A 24,395-nucleotide genomic window follows, 5' to 3' on the forward strand; every position below is an offset into this window, starting at 1 on the left:
AGCACTGGCGAAGGCCAAACAAGCACTGGCGAAGACCACACAAGTACTATCAAGAGCCAACAGACATACTGTGGCGAGTAGGAACCAACAAGCAGTGGCGAAAGGGAACAAACAAGTATTGGTGCATGCAAATAACCAAACATTGGTATATGCAAATAAACATGCACTGGTAAATGCCAAGAATTAGGCATTGGTAAGGCAAGTAAATAAGCGTGGATAATGGCGCGTGAACAACAATGAACAAGTCTTAGCAACCAAGACAGAAGAAGCACATGCAAACACGAGAGTGAATCAACTAACAAGCACGAGCAACCACAAGAGTGATTTACCACACATGCATTGACAAAACAAATGTCAGCACGGGTGGAAACGCGAACATTGAGAAACGCAAGCGAATGCACAGTGGCGAATGCAATGAAGTAGCACGTGTCTCTAAAATAAAAGAGGCACAAGCAAACACAAGGACCAAGCAAAGACAACAGCACAAAGGAACAAGCATAAGCAAATGCAAGAGACCGATAAAGACGACACTGAGCACAAACCAAAGAGCGCCGAAGAGAGAAGAGCTGCTGGGCAGAACTGCAGAAGACCCAGAGGAGGGCAGTCCTACAGAGGACCCCGGAGAAAGTAGAACCATCCAAGTTCGTTCACCAGAATCTCCCTCTCTCATGGCGGGAAGAGACGTAGCACCGCAGGTCACTCCAGACAGTGAAGTACCGCCCCCGGCGATGCAGACTGATGATTGGATCTCGGATCTCAAACGACACCGGTGGCTCGAAGCACTAGAAGATTTCTTAAAAGCCAATGGTGAACAAAGAGAGAGGAAGTGTCTACTACTACTCCTCCATTTGGTGGGTCCGGAGGGCCGATGCCCAATCAGGACATTTTCCAAGGAGGACACCGAAATCTATAAAAGACTCCAAAGGGAGCTCTGTGCTCATCTCAACGCACAGACAGATGTGGACCATAATCGCATGGCTTTCAATACAGCACGGCAGGAACCAGGCGAACCGCTGCCAAACTTCATCACTCGTTTGCAAAGTATGGTACGAGATTGCCACTTCAACACTTTCACAAATGAGGATGCGGTTCGACTTCGGATCATCGAAGGGTGCACAAATCCTGACACAAAGTGTAAGATCCTGCAAGGTCATTGGTCGTTAAAGGAGATCATCAAGAAGGCCGACATTGGAATGCAAATCAAAGCAAGAGAAGGATTGAAAGACGTGCACCTAAGCGCAAATCATCAAGATACCGAGGAAGATAGAACTCAGAAAACAAACAGAACTGAAAGGAGAGAGAGGGAAGGCAGACCAGCAAAAAGACAACGGGAAAGATACGGTGACAAAGAAAGTGACACAGATTATTCAGGGTCAGACTCCTCAACATCCGACCACTCGAAGTCAACCAAGGATCACCCGGAATCAGATGACCCAGGGGCGACCATCCAAAAGACCGGTCCAAGAAGTCATTCACCTCCCAGGAGTTCCTCAAGGCGTCACTCAAGGTATGACACACAATGCTCTGATGGGGAAAGATCAAGTGCAGATCGCATCCCTGGACAAGAGGGCATCCGGCACAGCAAGTGGGAGAGAAAGAATAACCAGAGAAGAATGGGTCGCACTGGTCAACACCGGAAGTCGGCGCAGGAACATCAGTCGACAAGCAGTGAAGACGAGTCCAAGGAAACACCTGGCCGAAGAACACATACAACTCAAATCAGAAGTGTTGGAGCATCCAACAAGAGGGAAGGAGAAACAGGTCACACAAGACGGACTGATCCTCCATTGCAACGAACCAAACAAGAAGGCAATGAGGCAGACGCTTGGGATCAAGCACAAGGAACAAGCACAGGATCATCAAACAACCTCCCAAATGGGACAGCATTGAAGACGTTCCGACAAAGGCACACGGAGAAACATCTCAACGACAACTCAAAGGGGAAGTACAATTCGCCATGGATTACGGACTTCAAAAATCCACTACCAAAGACAGTTTCAGAGAAAAGTTGGAGAAGGAGAGGGGAGAAGAATCTCTCTGACACTGAGTGCACATCCATCCGATCCTGGAGGTCGACAAAAGACTTCTCTGACCCAGAAAGCACGTTCATGTCCAGGAACTCCTCTGACTCAGAGAGTGCGTCCGTCCGATCCTGGAGGTCAACAAGAGACTTCTCTGACCCAGAGAGCACAGCTGTCCGATCCCGTGAGTCGACCAAGTCATGGTCCCGACAACAGCCACGGCGTCAACCACCCGACCGCGCCATAGGACCAAAGGGCACCCTTCCTGTCAAGAGTAACGTAACACACACTAAGGTCTCTGATTACTCAGCCACGCCACAAGGCAATCTGTCATGTCAATCACAAACATATCCGGACATGGACCAGACACCGTCACCCCTGAAGGGGTCCGAAAGGCTGACTCAAAGGACCTATAAAAGAAAAACAGAGACAGCGGACCTTAGTCATCGGACGGGAAGGGACCTGACAGCCAGTCCGCAGAGAAAGCCGGACATGTCAGCAGAGAGGGATCATCGGATGAGTGAAAAACATGCCCATGCACAGATAGACAATGAGATCGTCAGACAATCCGAGGTTGTGCATGAGTTACTGAACCGAACCAAGACAGTCTCGTCAGATAATACCATACTGTCTGATGGGCATGACCCAGAGGTGAAAGACAGTGTCGCCCTCGACCGGACAAGACAAGAAGGGGCAAGGGTAAGCGCAGGTCCCCATAAAAGGACCAGAACCTTGTCCACTCATGAAAGGGACCGAGCACCCGAACCAACTGTTACACCACCAGAAGAAAATATGAGGACTGCAGACCGTGAGAGTGAACCGCTCACCCGCATTGTGGTCAAGAACGTCCTGATCAAGACACCGGAAAGAGTGACCAAAGCCAAACCCACCACTGACTCGACGCTATTGAGGCTTGAAGAACAGACCGTCCGCCAACCCGTGTGGTGGATTGAAGAACTGCGAACACTGAGGACATTAAGCTCACTTTGTCAAGAAAGGGGGAGATGTAGAGATGTGTGAGGTAGTCTAGTGGTTGGGGGGCGGAGTCGTAGGAGGAGCAGGAACAGGAGGAGCCGGGGAAAGGAACTGGTCAGTTAGAGTAGGGACAGGAGACAGGTTGGAAGCATGATAATAAAGTGTAGGGACAGGAGACAGGTTGGAAGCATGATAATAAAGCTCCAGTAAGAATAAGGAATTGTGTCTGTGATTATTGTAGCAGGATGCTACACTGCCTATCACATCAGAATCATATGAGACCTTATAAAGATAAATGACCAATACTACTTATTTAAATAAAACTGAAATTCATCCCTTATCACAACCCAAAAATCTGAAATAAATATTAGTGTGAGAGCAATCATTGAACAGTTAGGAACTCTTTAAAAATATACATTTAAATATTAAAACACATTAGCATGTTTAGCTTTAGTTAGGGAAAGGGTGAGGACAAAGGTCACAATGAAGTATAGGGTTAGGATTGGCATCATGGCTTTGTTATATTTTTGATCTAAAGTTGTATTTTACTCTTAAATCAGATCCAGAAAGGTTTGTTCATAGGATTTGCCTAGCTTAAGACATTGAGAAAAATTAATCTTGTTGTCCCCTTGTTGAGATTTGGGAAGTGGTAGGGCCTTGCATTGTATCCCTTTTAGGTTATGCCCTCTGTCTGGGCCTCTGGGAGCAGTCCATCTCAGAGTTGCAACAGCTTCAGAACAAGGCCATGTTACTAGTTCAAGGTTTCAAGAATTCCGACCCCATCTCACAGGCAAAAAAAAATCTCAGCTACCTACCATAAAAACAGGATGTATCTCAAAGCACTTTGCTTGTCCCATACAGCCTTCCACAAGATGACCCTTTATTTCTATCTTGCCTAATGACCCCTTAGCCTGCTCAGTGACAACTGCCAAGTGCTGAGTCACTTGTGCACATACTCTGAATTAAGCCGACTTGCTCGAATGTCATAGCTTAATCTGTGCTGGGCGCGAAGGTTTGCACTGATCTCCTTTGAGATCTGCGTCCTATGTCCAGCTTCCGAGTCTTCAACATGTTCTAATAAACCTATCTATTCTCACAGTTTTAGCTGTCGTCTGATATTTGTCAGGCTTGGTCTCGTGCCTTATATCTTCCCCATGTCTGGGCTGTTGTCCTTCGGCTTTTTGTTTAATTTTATTCTGCTTCCTAGCACCAACATTCCTCAGTGCATTAAGGCTTAAAAAATAGAAACAGTAATGATAATATTGATTTGGATAGCGCTAACCACTATTGTTAGACATTAAAGCACATTCTATAGAAGGGAAAACTTTTGTGCGAAGGTCATAAATCGCACAGAAGGAACATTTGTTTGGTAGTGCCTGTTTGATGATTATAGTGTGTAGTAAATAAAGAGTTTGTTCAGCCTTAAGTTTCGATTAGTTGTTGTGAAAGTAAAATGTGCTTCCTCTATAGAGGATTTTGTGGTGTTTCATGAGTAGGGCCATTTTGCAGGACCACGTTTCAGTTGTTCTCACAATAGGAGCTTGATTGTTTATCGGTCCACTTCAGTATAGTGTATCTATATATACAACAGAATTCAAGTTGGTGTTTTATGATGTGATGCTGAGCACATGAGAGTGTAAAGTTGATTCTTGTTGTATCTACATTTTTCTCTGGTGTATGGTTTTTTGGTGAGTAAGTGACAACAGTTACACTGACTTGTCAGTTCTTAAATATAAGCCATGTTGTGCTCCTGATGTTGACACCATTTTGTCTTGCATGTGATGCACTACTATAGCCATTTATGGGTGAGATTGGAACGATAGTGTGGAGAGCTGTGTTGGTCGTCGGATGACAGCCCAAGTATGGGATATTGGAGGTGGATGGGTTGAATGTTTGTGGTAAGGACTAACTTTAATGTAGGGATTGGGGAGATGTGTTGAGAACACGGGTTTTGGTTGGAATGTGCATCCCAAAAAGAGGTGTTCTGTAGATCAAATCTAATGCATATGTGTGAGTCGTCAGTCCTGTACATGCGAGACAGGTGAGCATGGCCAGAGAATAGAATGTAACATTTACGATTTTGAATTACTACCAACACCAATTGATATAAACCAAGTTCACGGATGGCATTACATTGTATAATGAGTAATATTGGTGAAAAGTGTATGCTCCTTATATTAAAGTCCACTGAGAGCTGATCCCATATTGTGGGAGAATCCACAAGGAGAAGCAATGAAAGGGTATCACTAAATGGAAAGTATATCACAAACGATTTTCCTCTTTCCATCCTGAGTACTTTATCCCTGCCAGAGGAGGGCTACCAATCAGACTGATGTGGAAGTTCCGATCATGCCCTAGGTTGTCCCCAGCCCCATCTTGTACCCGACCACTTTGCTTTCTTTTAATATCCCTATTGAAAAAGTTTAGGGCCATCATCAGTAAACAGCCTGAACCCTTCCAGACAAGGAAGGGGCAAACAGAACTGTTCACACAAAAACATTGATTGCACAAGACCTCCAACTGCCCCACCACTCTTTGACGTAAAGGGTAGGGTAAATGTAAGAGAATGGATTATGGTTAAAGGTAAGAGGATGTGTAAGGGAATCGGGTTTGTGCATGGATTACGTTTAGGGGAAGGGGTAGTTATTCGTTCAACAGTAATGTGCTTCAGACACTTCACACCATGAGGAAAGTGCTGAAATAATGCTAGTATTAGGCATGGGGACTAGGCAACTATACATCATGAGTGATTATCTTTATTAATAAAGTTAATTATTTGAAGGAGGGAAACAGTTTCCAACATTTTGCGTGCAGTGTGACTAGCCTCTTTGGATCATGACCAGTGAATGACTGCTACAACAGCTGCAGGATTATACACCTGAATTATACCAATATATATATATATATATATATATATATATATATATATATATATATATATATATATATATATATATATATATATATATATATATATATATATATATATAAACTCTTCCTTGATATCCCGGTTTACCTCGGCAAGAAAAGAGCATAGACCACCGTGGCTTCGTCAGCTGAACTTTATTTAGGTTCCATAGTCAGCGCAGCACAGCCATTACGCGTTTCGTCCCTCACAGGGGACTTGATCACATGTAAATATATATCTAGGTAATACATGTGAATGGAGGTGATAGGACTGGAGTATAATGTTGAAGTGTGAAGACAAAAGTAGTGGAATGATATATTTCGTTTCTCCAAAGAAGATAACATCATTGCATCATTGCATTCGATGTCCTTCGGATTTCATTGATTGTACAAGCCAAAGTATAGACAATTGCTCTTTGATAATGTGATATCATTTTTTAAGCAAAATTTGGAAAGCAATAGGTTTCCTTTTATATATTAGGTATTTCATCTACTCCAAATACTTCACTGTCGGTGAGCTGCATAAACATATTGGGTCAGTTTACTTCCTCATGAATTAACTTACACTCATGGACCGACAGGAAATTTCCAATTCCATGGCCAGTTCCATGCCCGTAGTCTAGTCCAGCATTCCACAAAGGTCTTCGGGCAAAGGCCTCCAGGCTTCTTCCTATATCCAGAAACAAAATGGAAAATTAGTGCAATGACTATTATCTAATATGTAATGGTAACAATTTTTTCACACTATAAAAGTAAAAAGAACGTTATATTTAGTTGAATAAAGAAGCTGATTTCCCAGCAGATTAATCAGATTTAGATTCTATATATGGTGTGAAAACATTACATATCTGCAATGTAGGATCATGAGCAATGCTAAATTTATATCAAATAACCATTAAACATTATTCTGATCACATGATGTAACTATGTATTGTGAAATCTCTTACAAATATGTATTAAGTAAAAGTAGTTGATTTCCTTAGTAGTTAAAATTAAAAACCATAGCTAATTTAGGGAGGTGTGCTTTGGATGTGGCATGCCTAGGCCTTCTAAACTAAAATTGCATTGAATGACTAATAACTTATTTTCTTGTCTCTTTTTAATATTTTCACAATTCCCATCCTCTTCTTTTAAAGATGCTATGAGCCCTCCTCCTGCCTGATTGATATAAAATGCTTAAACTTTGAACGTTTTTGAAGAAACCACAGAGAAGGGGTGGAGACCTAGTAGGACTGGTATGAGGAAACCTAGGGCTCAGAATAACAATGAAGATGATCAATAATGTAGTACGCCTATTACCATATCATCTATTTTGCACATCACAGTCTTTACACTTTGAGGGCGTTCAAAGGGAGTCTGTGAATTCTGAATTTCTCTTCACAAAGGTGTAATATCAGTGTATGGGCCTGTCCTCTGCATGCATCTGGTTGCTGAATTGGTTGATGTCTAAAAATAGCAAAGAGGGCCATGAATTTGTTGTCACCTCCATGAGACACCCTGCATTTGAAGAAGACAAGGATGACAGAGCTGAGCCTTTCCATTGTGGGTGCAGAAATTAGGAATATTTTGAGGCAGCATAGGTCAACTCCAACGATTCACCGTGAATCATGGAAATGATGCAGGGGTATCTAATGGCACACAGTTCTGAAAGCCACAGTCAGGCAGAACCAGACAGTAGGTGTGCTCTGGTGTCTGTGTGTGAGCAGCACTTTTCTGATGTTCATAATGGTGTGCTCAGTGCTATATTGCCAAAGAAGATCCATGACCAAAGTTATACATGCTTAATGGCCCATCATGTTTATCTTGGCGACCTATTCAGTCATTATTTTTTTTTATCCGATTCTGTTATGTACTAAAACATGATTCATAAAACAAGGATTGATTTATGAATCTAGCAATGAAAGCTGTGGCCCAGTTTACGAGTGGGTCCTAATGTATTCAATCTCTTCCACTTCAATTCGGTTGATCCACAAATCCTGCGACCAAAAACATGAATTCCCTTCAAGGAATGCCCCAGCTTGGGGGCCAGAACATGGCTCTAAAATGTAAGATCATATCAATTTTTTGATGTGGTATGCCCTTGTTTCAGAATACGCGTAGGTTTTCAAAAAAGATTTTCCAGAAAAATAATTGTGGTAAACTGTACAAAGGTATCATTACTAAAGAGACAGTCACTGACATTTTGTTGAATGTATACAATAAAAAAATATATTGTTTCTCTCACACTTTCTACATTCCTTATCCAGAAGTTAACATTGCAATGAAGCATTACTGTATTTATTTATTTATTTTAAAAGTTTTATAAGAACTACTTAACAAATTAAGGACTTACTGTTCTTGTATGAAGTGTGTGAAGTAAAGCCTCAGACTTACCTGAGTAGTCTGCAGGGAAAACAAGCGTGGTCAGGTCGATGTTTCCCATCAACACTCTGGTATAGGCTTCCTGAAGGGGAGGCCATAGAAGAGTGTAAGTCACAGTTGAATAAAGCTGGCTGCACATATGACGCCCAAATGGTTACAATCTTTACAAATATACATAACAATGTCATACCCATGATCTGATGTGTGATTTTCAGTAAAAGGCGATATCTACCCCACTAATAAATATATTTTATCTTGCTTACGATGGATGTTGTTTATATCGCATTTGAAAGAGTAAACTCACTTGAATATGTACACTTTTTATTAATTTCTTTGAGAGTTAATGCCTACGGTGTATGTGCGCAGCCCAAGCCTTTCTATAGCTTTCCTTCTAATTTTTATGTCCATGTCTCTTGCTGTAACCTATGTATTCATAACTTTGATGAAATTCCTACTTTGGTTTTCTCATGTAATTTTGTTTGCATTTGATATAGAATGACCTAGTTATATGAAATGAAGTTTAGTCATATAGGGCCCGATTCACAGAACTAACTTCAGACAAAATCCTAAACTTACTACTTTTGGTATTCACAGAAGTTAGGATTTTGTCTTCAGTTTGTCTTAAGACAAACTTAAGACAAAATCCTAACTTCTGTGAATACCAAAAGTAGTAAGTTTAGGATTTTGTCTGAAGTTAGTTCTGTGAATCGGGCCCATAGTTCACATCCTCGGTTCTGTTTTGGGGCGTGTGCAAGCAGGAGCGGCTCCTCCGTAATGGCGTTGGAGCGCCGCCCCCTGCTAAAGAAGAAAAATAAAATGATAATGAAAGCATTATGTTATCATTTTATTTTTGCCCAACTGCTGACGACGGAGTTTTCATCGGGGCGGGGCCAGGCAATCCTGTTGGAGAGGTATGGCAGGGGGGAATGATGAGCACTTTTAAGTGCGCATGTGTGTTTGGTCAGCCGACCCACACACGCGCACACTTAAGTTGCTCCATCCTCGCTCTGTTGCACAGCCAGGTTGGAAAAACACCCCAGGCTCCAATGCACCGTCTGAGCGGCAAACGAAACTGCTTAGACCAATAATCCCAGCACTTTTCTCGTGCAGGGAATGGTATTGCCAGCATGAGAGAAGTGCTGGCATGTTGCATCCAGGAGCCTGCCAGTAGGAGTCCAGGATCGGAGGAGAGAAGGAAGATGGCAGCCGTCAGAGCGGCAGGTAAGTGGGATTTTAATTATTTAGTTGTTGCACTTTTTGCTGTAATGTATTCCACCCCAGCCTCACCACCAAGCAATAGTAGTGTCCCACACTGCATGCAAGTGCACTGTGGGCTATCACTGATTGCACAAGTGTTTGTACCAAGTGCCACAATCCCACCCGAAGCAAAACACGCGTGGCTTTCTTTCTTTGAGTGACTGACCATGTTTATTTTCCATAGTCATTCAATGTGCAGGGAAATTGATAACCACTATTCATTTTGTAAAATCCTATAAAAGGTTTCTACTGATTGTTGTCTATGATTTAGATTCCAAAACTTGGTGTGACAAGTGTGTGAGACCGAATTTTGTAATGAGGAAACCCATAACTAAAGCGTACATTTCTCATCTATTAGTTACACTTCCATTTATTTTTCACTGCGGTATGACTGTTTCATATGCACTGAGGGATAAAAACAACGAAATGCAGAATTGTTATTCAAGTTATCTTTTTGATCCTGTCTCCACACTCACTGACCCACGACACTTAAGTATTCGAGTCCCCACACTTATACACTTCAACTGTGCAATGTATATGAAGACAGCCTTTAAACTCGTCAATGGCACTTCTAGGCTACCTTCGTTTACAAGTAAATGAGGCATTCACGCCCCCCATGGAATACAGCCACCAGTTGCAAGCATGTTGGGCATCCTGAGCCCGGTGAACTTTGTGTGTGGCATTGCCTGTTCTGCATGGTTCCATGACCGTCATTTTTGGCCACTTGTGGCATGCGAAAGAGCTAAAAATCCAAGTCTTGTTCTTTTCGTTCTTGCTACCTGTCAAGGGGACACCACTGTTAGTCATTTGTCTGGGTTCTCTGTCTTTCCTTATAAAGGCAATGCATGCTTTGGTTCTATCGGTCCACTTCCGATTTGATATATTTCATGGTTAACTGCAGCAGTTTGTGCCACTATTCTGAATGAGTTAATTGAAGTGTGGGTAGACATGCCTGATAGAGCGGGGGGAGGGGAGGGACTTCCACCACTAAATACCTTTTCACGAAGCACACTGTTAAGTTCTCCAGTGACTGCATTGTAGGTGAACCATCTATCTTTTCTAATTATAAATGTCATGAAGATTTCCCCTATTTGAACATCTTCTGCAATAAGTAGCCATGCGCTATTCTTGACTCTGACCTGAGGAAAGGCAACAAGAAGGCATTTTAATGGATTGTCTCCACAAGAAGCGAAAGGTGGACTCCTTGTGTAAACCTATCCCTCTTCCATCCCTCCACTATCCTTTTCAATCCAAATAGCAGACTAGCATGTCCACTCTTCAAATGACTTCCATATTTCCCTAGACCAATTCACCACCAATCTTTTTTTTTGTTCCGGAGTAGTGTGCTCCTCGCCAAAAAGCGCTTCAACACCTCATCAGGCGTAAAAAGTGCTATATAAATGCAAACCTTTCCCTCTTCTATTCCTCCACTGTCATTCTCATTCCAAATAACAGACTAACATATCCACCACAAATTAATTTCATATTTCACTATACTAATTCACCATTAATCCTTTTGGGTTCCGGAGTGGAGTGCCACTTGCCGAAAAAGCGCTTTGACTCCTTGTCAGTGGTAGTAAGCGCTATATAAATGAAATTACAATACAAAACAATACAATATTCAAGTATAGTACTAAAGCAGCCAGCAACCGTGGACAAAAACTTGTTGAAATAGAAAGACAATTATACAGGAGATTAGAAGTACAGTCCTATATTTTCTTCAGCATTCCTGTACAATGGTGGATATTAAACAATGCGAGGTCTTTAACAAATATTAACAATGGATATGTATCAAAGGCCTTCTTAAAAGTGAGTTGATGGATGACCTTGATCCGCCCCAAAAGTACTTTTGAGCAGGTACCTTATGAAGCGAGGCAGCTCAAGCTCCCCTCACTCATTGAATAGTATTATTACATGTAACACACGTGCACACACACACACACACACGCACACACACGTGCACACACACACAGGAAACATTTGCAGTACCAACTCTAGCTATAAAACTGCTATTAGAACTTGTGCCCCAGGGGGTACGTAAAGATCATTGTGACAAATGCTGAACCCCTTCAGCGATCATAGTTGGATCATGTAATCAACATGTGAGAAAATGTCAATAGAAATAACATGAACTTAACTCACTGAGCTACTGAGAACTTATCGAACAATGCACAATACCCTCAGCAACTGGATAGGTTTAAAGAACCTTTGAGAAACAAACCCCAGTGAAGAAATACTTGCATTATGAAGGAGACCACATTATTACTGCAAGCTTTTTAGCAACCCCGTGCATTTCTAGAAACATCTCTGCAGCAATGGCATTAGCTAATCGAGCTGTTTTACTGAGAATGGGTAGTGGAGCTATCTATTTACCTTCTCAAACGCTGTGGGAGTTCCCCAGTGCAGAGTCCTGGTGATGTCTGTTGTTCCATCCCTGCATCAAAGGTGTGGAAAGCAAATTATAAATAAAACCGATCTCCTTTCGAAAAATGCAACATCAGATCAGTCAGGCCTGTATGTACTACACAGCTAGAATAGTTAATTTACTGGTCACGTAATGGAGAGCAATGATAAAATGGGGATGCTATTTTAGCATATGCGATAAATTGCTCATATTAAGGATTTATATATCATTCCAAATGGACGTAGTTTGTGAATATTAGCACATGCCACTCTAGAACGTTTTAGTTACCGAGCAAAAGGATTTGGAGGCATATTATCAAGACTAGCGATAAAATTATCGCCACTTTATCGGCAGGAAACTGCCGATAAAGTGGCGATAATGGGCTTGATAATATGCTCCATGGAATTCCAATCGAAGCTCATGTTAGATGTGAAGGACATTTAACATGAGCTTCGATTGGAATTCCATAGAGCATATTATTAAGCCCATTATAGCCACTTTATCGGCAGTTTCCTGCAGATAAAGCAGTGATAATTTTATCGCCGAGTCTTGATAATATGCCCCTTAGGGCCTTAATTAGAAGTGGCTGACGGGTTATCCCGTCACAGCCTGGTGGACATCCTGTCCTCCTTATCACAAGAATATAATGAGCTAGTAATAATGGGGGCAGGATATCCGTCCGCCAAGCTCTTAATCAAGCCCTAAATATCTTTGCTCTCTGTAGATTCAGGACTAGACTACAACAAGGCTAATTGTGCGTGCTGGCCCGACCCTTTTTTCCTTATTTGTAAATGATATTCCCCCCTATCTGGCACAATGTAATCATGATTCCCCTAAACTATGCAATGAGGCAGTTACAGCGCTGCTATTTGCAGATGACACTATTTTAATATCTCAAACACCTAAAGGACTACAAAATTTAATAAACCAATTCAATAGTTACTGCGAAATGAAGGGGTTAGAAATTAACTCAAATAAAACTAAATACATGGCCATTAACCCCCCAAAATCCTTTAAGAAAAATCTGGCTCTATACAACACCAAACTTGAGTACGTGGAATTCTTTGACTACCTGGTTATCAGGTTTGATAGCAAATTGATTTGGGTAAAACAACTAGAAAAAAGTAGGTTGACACTTAAACACAACTCCCTCCCTATTTTAAAAATCCATGGAGGAAGTACTTCAAAAGCTATAACTCCTGCGATTGAAGTGTTTAAAGCTAAAGCACAATCTGCCGCCTTATATGGCGCCGAGATTTGGGGGCCTTATTCAAATCATACATTTGATACTGATGAGAATATGTTCTGTAGGCGTTTGTTAAGGTTACCAACGAGAACACCTTTAGTCCCCGTTTTTCTAGACATTAACCTAAAACGTACAGATTACTTGTGTTGGTTGAGGCCATTGCTATATTGGGTAAGAATATGGTCCACCCCGGAACTCGCAGACTATAGAGCGGGTTTGATGGAAATTATGGAACTGGACACTTATAATTCAATTAAGTGGCTGAGACATATATCCATATGGCTCACAAAAATAGGTCTTTCACACTTCTGGAAAAATCCAACTTCCTTGCAATCCAACTGTAAAGATCAGGTAAAAACTGCTTTTTGGTACTATATGAACACTAATGTACATGAACGTGCCACTGGTTCATTAACAATCAAGTTTTTGCAATTTAAGGACATCCCCTTATTCGAACAATTCATGGACGAGGTAGAACCACCCCTGACCAAAACTATGTATCTCCAATATAGATATGGGGTTCTACAAATAAACGCAAATACTTGCCGGTGGGGAAACTCTAATCCCAATGGGAATGACCCACATTGCAAACTGTGCGACTTGAAACAAAATGAAGACGAGGCACATATCCTCTTTTTTTGCCCATTATATAAATCACAACGTACAAAATGGATTAAACCCCTTTGTAAAAACTTGGGCATACGCTCATATAAAGAGGCAGAAAGATTACTTAGATCTTCGACTATTCAGCTGATAACCTTTGGTGTCAGTCGGTACCTCCTCAGTGTCTGCTTGATTAGGAAAAAATATGGATTAAAAACATAGATTATAACGCTTTTTTAACTACTGGCATTTTAACTACTTATAGAATGTATATAGTTGTTTTTTATCACTAGGTCTGTAAATTAAATCAAATATAAATTTGAAGTAACCTATTTACCAAGAATGGTGAAAAAGTAATGTATCCCCATATGAATTGTAATAAACCCGTGATTTTGTCTGGGGATTGGATACATGTACATATTGCATCTTCAAAAGATGTTAATTTGTTTAAAAAAAATTATGTTTAAATGTATTTTTTATGTGTTGGCTTCATGGCAAAATGTCGAATAAAAGCTTTACAACAACAACAAGGCTAATTAATATTCATGGAGGCCACCGGCCTAAATTAAGCATGAGGGTTATCTCTTGATTTCCTACTGCCATAAATTTAAATGGATTTATTATGCATGTTTTTTGCCCAAACTCAACAAAGGCAATGGCGTGTCTGGTCCTTTCACAGCATGCCGGTTTCAGAATAGGCTATTGGCTGCACATACACAAGCAATAACAGCAGTTATGATGGCAAATCCTATAGATGCAATTCCACAGGAAGTTTCAAGAGTTCTACTGCAGGGTCTGTGAGACTTCAAATACATCTTACTCATGAATGTCAACAACACCATTTTAACTCAAACTGATATGTTTCTCAAGGAAAATACCAACAGCTGATTGTGTCACAGCGGTGCTGTCGATAACAAAGGCAGTGGTGAAAAACGTGATACACTCACTAGTGCACTAGGTCTGTGATGGAATAGGAATGTAAACAATGAGGGCACAGCCAGGCACTCTAGCTGCTCTGAGTCACATATATTTAGGGCACATTTCATAGTTACTGTTTTAACTGATGATGCACAACCTCTACAACTTTGATTCTGAAAATATTGTTAATTAGCACGTATTTCAAAATGTCTACAAATACATGCAAGGCATTCATCATGTTCAGGGCATCAGCAGTGGCTGGGAAAAATACAACAGCTTCTGTGGGAGAGGGAGCCTTTGTAGCACATCAGCTGTCATCAGCAATCCTAAATATGACTAAGAGCAGAGCTATTGGCTTAAAACAGATCAAAGTCTGTGAAGGAAAATGGGTTGGTGAGGCTAGGGGGGAATGAGGGGCATAGACAAGTCTCACAGCATCAGGATCCCTAGGATAAGACGCACACTTTAGTCTGCAATAGAGTTCAGGAAGAAATCCAAGATAAAAACCCGGATATTTGTTGCATGAACCATGTGGCCAAAGTCCTGCCAAAAAGCTATGGTTGAATTGTTGTGGCAGGGTAGGGCTAGATAGAGGAAAAGAGCTCTCATAAGTGAGAGTAATTTACCTGGTTCATAGAATACCCCATCCACTCAGTGCTCCACCGATCCTCCGTAAGGCGACAAAGCTTTTGTTTTAGCACTGGATTTTTCATATCAGTAGGATAAGTGTTGGAAGAGTGGATGGCGATATTTGGTAAGGGCCCTCTTATCTGCCTACATTCGCATTCCAGTACTTCTCCTTTACCAACCTTTGCCCTTCTCTGCTACACCATGCATCTCAAATCCGAAACTTTTGTGGACCAGCAACTCTTGCCTTTCTTAGCTGTCATCATCATCGCAAAAGTATCATGTCTGGTTCTTTTGAGGACAGAGCTCAAGGTGGCTCCCTGTCAGTTGGCCCCTAACAGACTCCACTTGCTGTACGGAACTCCTGGAGTGTCCCAGGGCTCCCAGCCACCTAATCTCTGATGCACCGCAACCACTTCTATCACCCACTTTAAGTCTTAAATTAGGCACACTACAGTTGCTTACCAATGATGAGGTGGTGGTTAAACTGCAGTTCTTAATTCTAGTACCTCCACAGAGCTCACCTCCCTGAGCTACTTGAGGGTCATTACAATGAGCCATTATCTAATTCCATATTCAATAAAAAAATGTATTTCCTTTAGCAAATTCCTATTCCTGTTTCACAGATCAAGGAACATTTCAATTTTACATTCAACAATGTTATTTGCATACTCAGAAATTCTGCAGACATGGCAAAATGTATTTATTGGCAAAACTTGTAGATGGCACTTTTGTTTAGGTTGATGTATGGGTCCTCCAATAAACTCTGTTCAACCTACATATATGTATGTATTTGTTGGTATTCACAATACATTTGCAGGTAATTTCCAGTCTTGCAAACACTCGCAGTTATAGTTTTGTCAAAGGAATCTGTAGATTTACTCGAGGTGGAAACCCCTCCAAAACTGAAAATGCCCATAGGGAGATGTTTGCCCACAGGTAAACATTAATAAATCAATCAGGTGATTATGTAGCACAGCTTATCACCTGAGAGGATATCCAGGTGCTGTGCTGCTGGTCTTAGTTGGAGTGCCAGGTCTTGAGTCTCTTCCTGAAATGGGTGGGAAAGGGTGAAGTGCGGAGGTGGAGGAGGTGGAGGAATTTGGTGGTGAGATGTGAGAAAGGGCATCCACCGCAGCGGCAGAGGCGGATGCGTGGTGTTGATGCGAGGGCAAAGTGAGTGCAGCAGAGCAGAGATTCCTGGGAGGTCGGTGGAAATTTAGGCAGTGGTTCATGTTTGCGGATCATTGGTCGTGGAGAGCTTTGTTGGAGTGGGTCAGAAGCTTGAGTTGCCATCTGTTCTGGATGGGGAGCCAGTGGAGGTCCTTCAGGTGCTGGGCGATGTGGGCCATCTTGGATAAGTTAAGGATCAGTCTGGCTGCTGGATTCTGGATAGTCTGGAGTCTTTTCGTTAGGTCGGTGGTGGTGCCTGGATAAAGTGCTTTGCCATAGTCCCGCCGACTGGTGATGAGGGCATGCGTTACTGGTTTCCTGGTGCTGAAGGGGAGCCACTTGAAGACTTTGGGAAGCCAAGCATTGCTTTGCATTCTATTGCATAGAGACAGTGAGTTCCTATTTGTGTTTTGGTTCCAATATTAAGTTTTGGCATGGTACAGAGTTTCTCAAGGGAAGAGAGCCCCCAATTCTGAACCATATCTTGAAAAATAATCTGGAACCTCCAAAGTTGCCATGTCATTCAGTCCTGATCCAAAATATTGATGACCTAGAGGTGACATTCTCAGCCCAAGAGGCATGCAGGCAAGAAACCATAGCCTTATCGAGGCTGGGTCTAGTGGCTCAGTGGACTAATGTGTCCCCTGCAGGGACCTGTGTGCGACCTCATGGACACAGGTTGAAATCCTGGTGGGTCCGCTCACCCTTTCATACATCTGAGGTCGATAAAATGAGTACCGTTGGGTCACAATAAACATCTGTTATTCAGCGTCATGATGCCTTTGGGTGAATGTGTGCTTTACAAGTACACATGTTATGTTATGTTGAATAACTTAGCTGAGAATGGGCATAAGGTGTCCCCAGCCAAGCTACCATATTCGCAGAAAGAAGTCTTGTATCTTGGACATCACATTGAGAGAGGAGCAAGGAAAGTGTCGCACGAGAGAATATCTGCTATATTGCAAATTAACCCTTCCAAAATGCAATGAGAAATCAGGATGTTCCTGGGAATCATGGACCACTGTTGTCAGTGGATTTGCAACATTTTCCTAGTGGCCAAGCCTCTACAGAGGCTTAAACACAAGGATGTTTCGGATCCACAACCATGGAACAAAAAATAAGAAAAAGCCTTCATCGAGCTGGGAGAAAGTCTTACCGAACTCTGACTCTAGGAATGCCTGATTATGAGAAGCTTTGTATCATTTACTGTTTTGGGAGGGAAGGGTGATCCTTATCGGTGTTAACCCAAATTTATGGAAATTCCAAATGCCCCGTAGCCTACCATTCAGCCACTCTTGACCCAGTAGCCGTGACGATACTGGGTTGTCTAATGGAAGTGGCTGCAACTGTTATCTGCAATGAACAGTGTGAGGGGATTGTTATTGGCTACCCTCTCACAGTCATGGTTCCCCATTTCGTAGAGATCTTAGTGACCTGCATTCAAACCCAACAAATGACCAACAGTCAACTTACAAATTATGAGCAGGTTATTCTTGCGACAAAGAACATTACATTGAAAAGGTGTTTCTATCTCAATCCTGCCACATTGTTGCCATTGCCTGTTGTTGATGAAGATGATGATGAGAAGGCCATGACTGCCTTAATGTAACCGAATTAAGGACCAAATCAGGACCCAATATTCGAGATGTCCCTCTGATAGAGCTTGATTATATGTTGTTTATGAACAGCTCTTGTCTAAGAGATGAATGGGGTGATTTAAAAGCAGCATATTGTTGTTTGCACTTTAGAGGGTGTACTTAAAGCCTCCTGTTTGTGTAATATAACCTCTGCACATGTGGCTGAACTGGCCACTCCTACTAGAGCCTTGTGTCTGTCTATGACAATTTAAGAGTCACCATTTACACTGATGGCCATTATGGGTTTGATGTGGTACACTGCTTTGGGCAGATATGGTCCCATGCAGGTCTCATGGCTTCTTCTGGATTCCCTGTCAGAAATGGGCATTATTCTATGGAACTTCTTGAGGCATTGCAGATTCCGGACAAATGTGGACATTGTAAAATGTGTAGCACACAAGAGCAAAGATAATTTTGAGACAGCTAGCAACTGCTATGTGGACAAGATTAACAGATACAGCACTCTTGGGTCTTGCACGTTCAATGGAGATTTTTCAAATTCATCTGAGTATGAGACATCTATTAATCTGTTGCTGACCTTTGATGATGTGTGCAAAGAAGTGAAGAGATTGCAGGAAAAAACACCAGAGTGCAAGCAGGAAAGGTGGATCAAAGCAGAGTGTACTAAGGATGATGGGATTTAGGTTTATGTAGATGGTTAATCTGATTTGCCTGACTCTATGCTGCAACCTCTGGCACGTTATTACCATTGTGCTACCACACAATTGGCGGAGAGACAATGGTTAGTCTCTTTATACATATTGTTTTAATGTCACAACAAAGGGGTATGCTGTTTCTTTTAAGAGATGCAAAAGAGACAGGTCAACTGTGAACTGAGTGAACTGAGAAATCAGTAAGGAGGGAAGTCTGATTGCTCAGGACCAGGAGTTCTCACACAGCTTTCATCATAGAGCATACTCTTCATTGGGACAGTGCTGCAGTGAACAAAGGGGTTCTTTGCCAAAGATCTTTGTTTTTGTCGCATGTGAAGTGTGGGGTTGCTGGTGTAGATTGGTGTTGGTAAAAGTGTGGTTTAAAATTGACTAAGTGGTACCCTAACAGTTTAATAGGTGAGTCCAATTATCTGGTTAAAAATGTTGATGGCTGTCAGCGGTATACACTCAAAATATCGAGTTTTAAATATCGATTTGCATTATTATCGAATAAAAAATATAGAATGGACACAATATCAAATGGAAAGAATATAGACTGCAAAAATATCTAATAGAATAGCAGTAATATCGAATACAAAATACAAAATGAACAAAATATCGAATGGACAGAATATAGACAACCAAAATATAGAATGGACAGAATATAAACAACAAAAATATAGAATGGACAGAATATTGACAACAAAAATATCGAATTTGAGGTAAGTAAGTTAATATCAATTTTTTAAGAATATCCAATTTTTTAAAGTGTTTTTATGTTAGTATATATGTGAAAAGTGTATATTTATTTTATAATTTATTTTAATTCATTAATTTTATGGTATTTAATTTTTGCGTAATATAATTCTGTAGCGGGTTGTGGGTTTATAGGGGAATAGGGTGGGAAGTAATTTAATTATAATTAATTAAATATTTTAATTTATTTATTGGTATTTGTTTTGAATTAATTGTTAATTAATTGTTAATTAATTAAAATATAATTTGTAATTAATTTTAATTAATTGATTAATTAATAATTATGTTAATTGTATTAATTTATTTCTGTAGCGGGTTGTGGGTGTATGGGGGAATAGGGTGGGAAGTAATTCAATTATAATTATTTAATTTTTTTTATTTATTTTTTGGTATTTATTTTGAATTAATTGTTATTTAAATTTGTAATTGGTAATTATTTAAAATATAATTGGTAATTAATTTAAATTAATTGATTAATTGATAATTATGTTAATTTTATTAATTTATTTTCTGTTGCGGGTTGTGGGTTTATAGGGGAGCAGGGTGGGAAGTAATTTAATTATAATTGAATAAATGTTTTATTTATTTATTGGTATTTATTTTTAATTAATTGTTAATTATTTTTGAATTGTTAATTAATTATTGTAAATTGGTAATTAATTTGTATTAATAGGAAATGATTTTTAATACATATTTTTTATTTGTATTTTTAATTGATTAATAATTATATTATATTATTTGGTAATTATTTTGAATTCATTTGTATTTGATATTAATATATATATATATATATATATATATATATATATATATATATATATATATATATATATATATATATATATATATATATATATATATATATATATATATATATATTTATATATGAAGTATTTACTTTCCTTACTGTTGCACTCACTGGAGTGGGAATAGTAATTTTTACCCTCCCACCATCCAACGTCTTCCCTACTGTTGCACTCTCTGGAGTGGGAACAGTAATTTTTACCCCTAGGCAATCCAACGCTTTCCCTACTGTTGCACTCTCTGGAGTGGGAATAGTAATTTTTACCCCTACGCTATCCAACGCTTTCCCTACTCTTGCACTCACTGGAGTGGGAATGGTAATGTTTACCCCTACGCTATCCAACGCTTTCCCTACTGTTGCACTCACTGGAGTAGGAATAGTAATTTTCACCCCAATGCTATCCAACGCTTTCCCTACTGTTGCACTCTCTGGAGTGGGAATAGTAATTTTTAACCTCTCGCTATCCAATGTCTTCCCTACTGTTGCACTCACTGGAGTGATAATAGTAATTTTTCCCCTACGCTACCCAACGCTTTCCCTACTGTTGCACTCACTGGAGTAGGAATAGTAATTTTTACCCCTATGCTATCCAACGTTTTCCCTACTGTTGCACTCTCTGGAGTGGGAATAGTAATTTTTACCCCTACACTATCCAACGCTTTCGCTACTGTTGCACTCTATGGAGTGGTAATAGTAATTTTTACCCTCCCGCTATCCAACGCTTTCCCTACTCTTGCACTCTCTGGAGTGGGAATAGTAATTCTTACCCCTACGCTATCCAACGCTTTCCCTACTGTTGCACTCTCTGGAGTGGGAATAGTAATGTTTACCCCTACGCTATCCAACGCTTTCCCTACTGTTGCACTCACTGGAGTGGGAATAGTAATTTTTACCCTCCCGCTATCCAACGCTTTCCCTACTGTTGCACTCACTGGAGTGTGAATAATAATTTTTACCCCTGCGCTTTCCAACGCTTTCTCTACTGTTGCACTCACTGGAGTGTTAATAGTAAATGTTACCCTTTCCGGCTATCCTACTGTAAATATATATTATATTTTTTATTAATATTACGTTCATATATATATATATATATATATATATATGTATTAATAAATACATTTGTATGTTTTTTTTAACTTACATTAATTATTTATTAATTTTAAAGTTATTTAAGCATTTTAAGTATGTTAAAGTTAATTATATTTATTATTTCATTACTTTTTAATTACTTTAAATCACTTAAAAAAATTGATATTTTGACTAGCCATATTTGTTACATCGATATTTTTGATTCAATATTTTTGTACTTACCTGTTTGGAGATAGGAAGTCGATATTTTAGCATTCTATATGTTTTATTCAATATTATGGTAGTTCTATATTTTTAACATCGATATTGTTTCAGTGATCCGGCTGTCAGCAGTGAAAATGAACTGTGTCAGCTCAATGTTTAGTATGTGTGTGAGGGCTCTTGCTCCTGACCAATCGGAATCTCTACTTGCAGATTTCTTAGTTCACTACCGACCTGTCTCTTTTTGATCTCTTTAAAGGAACTGTATACCCCTTTGTTGTGATGTTTGACTTATTGAGGAGCACATATGTTGGACCTATATGCTGTTCTTGTCTTACTCTTTGTATATCAAGTATTGTTTAACCCCCAAATTCTGTATTGTTGAAGTTGAGCTATGTCGCAGATGTGTAACTTGCCAACAGTTGAACAGTTAATTATTAATTCTTTTTCAAATGTTAATAAATCAATTGTAAATTGGTAATTAATTTGTATTAATAGGTACTGATTTTTAATAAATATTTTTTATTTGTAATTTTAATTGATTAATTATAATATTATATTAAATTGGTAATTATTTTTAATTAATTTGTAATTGATATTAATATATATATATTTTTAATTAATATATGAAGTATTTACTTTCCTTACTGTTGCACTCACTGGAGTAGGAATAGTAATTTTTACCCTCCCGCTAACCAACACCTCCCCTACTGTTGCACTCTCTGGAGTGGGAATAGTAATTTTTACCCCTATGCTATCCAACGCTTTCCCTACTTTTGCACTCTCTGGAGTGGGAATAGTAATTTTTACCCCTACGCTATCCAACGCTTTCTGTACTGTTGCACTCACTGGAGTGGGAATAGTAATTTTTACCCTCCCGCTATCCAATGCCTTCCCTACTGTTGCACTCTCTGGAGTGGGAATAGCAATTTTCTACCCCAAGCTATCCCACGCTTTCCCTACTGTTGCACTCTCTGGAGTGGGAATAGTAATTTTTACCCCTATGCTATCCAACGCTTTCCCTACTTTTGCACTCACTGGAGTGGGAATAGTAATGTTTACCCCTATGCTATCCAACACTTTCCCTACTGTTGCACTCACTGGAGTAGGAATAGTAATTTTCACTCCTATGCTACCCAACGCTTTCCCTACTGTTGCACTCTCTGGAGTGGGAATTGTAATTTTTACCCTCTCGCTATCCAACGTCTTCCCTACTGTTGCACTCACTGGAGTGAGAATAGTAATTTTTCCCTTACGCTATCCAACGCTTTCCCTACTTGTAGAGAGGTGTGGCTCACTGGTTAGAGGCGGCAGACCCGGAGGCTGAGAACGGCCCAGGACCAGGGTTCGATTCCCGACGCGGCAGGGTCGAGGACCAGGGTCAGCGGACTGATAATTCTCTCCTCGGTGCCCACTTTGGGCAGTGATCACACTCGGTAACTCTGGGCATTAAGCTTGCCTCATCTCTACAACGGCCCCCCACAGACGCCGGGGATGCCTGGCTTCACCTTGGAGATACCCAGCATGGGACCATCTCACAGGGAAAGCCAGGACGGGTTCCCCAGCGGTCCATCGCGCCAGGATACTCCGGCAGTAATTGAGCGCGCTATAAAACACCTTACATTTACATTTACATTTACTGTTGCACTCACTGGAGTTGGAAAAGTAATTTTTACCCCTACGCTATCCAACGCTTTCCCTACTGTTGCACTCACTGAAGTAGGAATAGTAATTTTTACCCCTATGCTATCCAATGTTTTCCCTACTGTTGCACTCTCTGGAGTGGGAATGGTAATTTTTACCCCTATGCTATCCAACGCTTTCCCTACTGTTGCACTCTATGGAGTGGAAATGGTAATTTTGACCTCTACGCTATCTAACGCTTTCCCTACTGTTGCACTCTGTGGAGTGGGAATAGTAATTTTTACCCTCCCGCTATCCAACGCTTTCCCTACTGTTGCACTCACTGGAGTGTGAATAATAATTTTTACTCCTACGCTATCCAACGCTTTCCCTACTGTTGCACTCACTGGAGTGGGAATAGTAAGTTTTACCCTCCCGCTATCCAACACTTTCCCTACTGTTGCACTCACTGGGGTGTGAATAATAATGTTACCCTTTCCGCTATCCTACGGTAAAAATATTTTATATTTTTTATTAGTATTACGTTTATATATATATATATATATATATATATATATATATATATATATATATATATATATATATATATATATATATATATTTGTATTTTTTTTAACTTACATTAATTATTTATTAATTTTAAAGTTCTTTAAGTATTTTAAGTATGTTAAAGTTAATTATATTTATTATTTCATTAATTTTTAATTACTTCAAAGAATTTTAAATAATTTGATATTTTGACTAACCATATTTTTTACATCGATATTTTTGATTTGATATTTTTGTACATACCTGTTTGGAGATAGGAAGTCGATATTTTAGCATTCTATATTTTTTACTCGATATTATGGTAGTTCTATATTTTTGACATCGATATTGTTTCAGTGATCCGGCTGTCAGCAGTGAAAATGAACTGTGTTAGCTCAATGTTTAGTATGTGTGTGAGGGCTCTTGCTCTTGAGCAATCAGAATCCCTACTTTCTTAGTTCACTACCGACCTGTCTCTTTTTGATCTCTTTAAAGGAACTGTATACCCCTTTGTTGTGATGTTTGACTTATTGAGGAGCACATATGTTGGACCTATATGCTGTTCTTGTCCTACTCTTTGTATATCACAT

At 40.1% G+C, this 24,395-nt stretch overlaps 1 protein-coding gene across 1 annotated transcript in view; it reads right to left on the reverse strand.

Annotated features, from left to right (window-relative positions):
• Window positions 1–24,395, reverse strand: part of LOC147718813 (xaa-Pro aminopeptidase 2-like) — a 598,118-nt gene that overhangs the window by 57,250 nt on the left and 516,473 nt on the right. Inside the window, exons 16-18 of the mRNA XM_086918810.1 lie at window positions 11,895–11,955; window positions 8,277–8,346; window positions 6,469–6,573 (exon numbers count right to left, since the gene is read on the reverse strand). Coding sequence (XP_086774936.1) covers window positions 6,469–6,573; window positions 8,277–8,346; window positions 11,895–11,955 — 236 coding nt within the window. The remainder of the gene's footprint in view (window positions 1–6,468; window positions 6,574–8,276; window positions 8,347–11,894; window positions 11,956–24,395) is intronic.

Source organism: Lissotriton vulgaris, chromosome 4_1 (genome assembly GCF_964263255.1).
Source record: "Lissotriton vulgaris chromosome 4_1, aLisVul1.2, whole genome shotgun sequence".
Classification (NCBI taxonomy): domain Eukaryota; kingdom Metazoa; phylum Chordata; class Amphibia; order Caudata; family Salamandridae; genus Lissotriton; species Lissotriton vulgaris.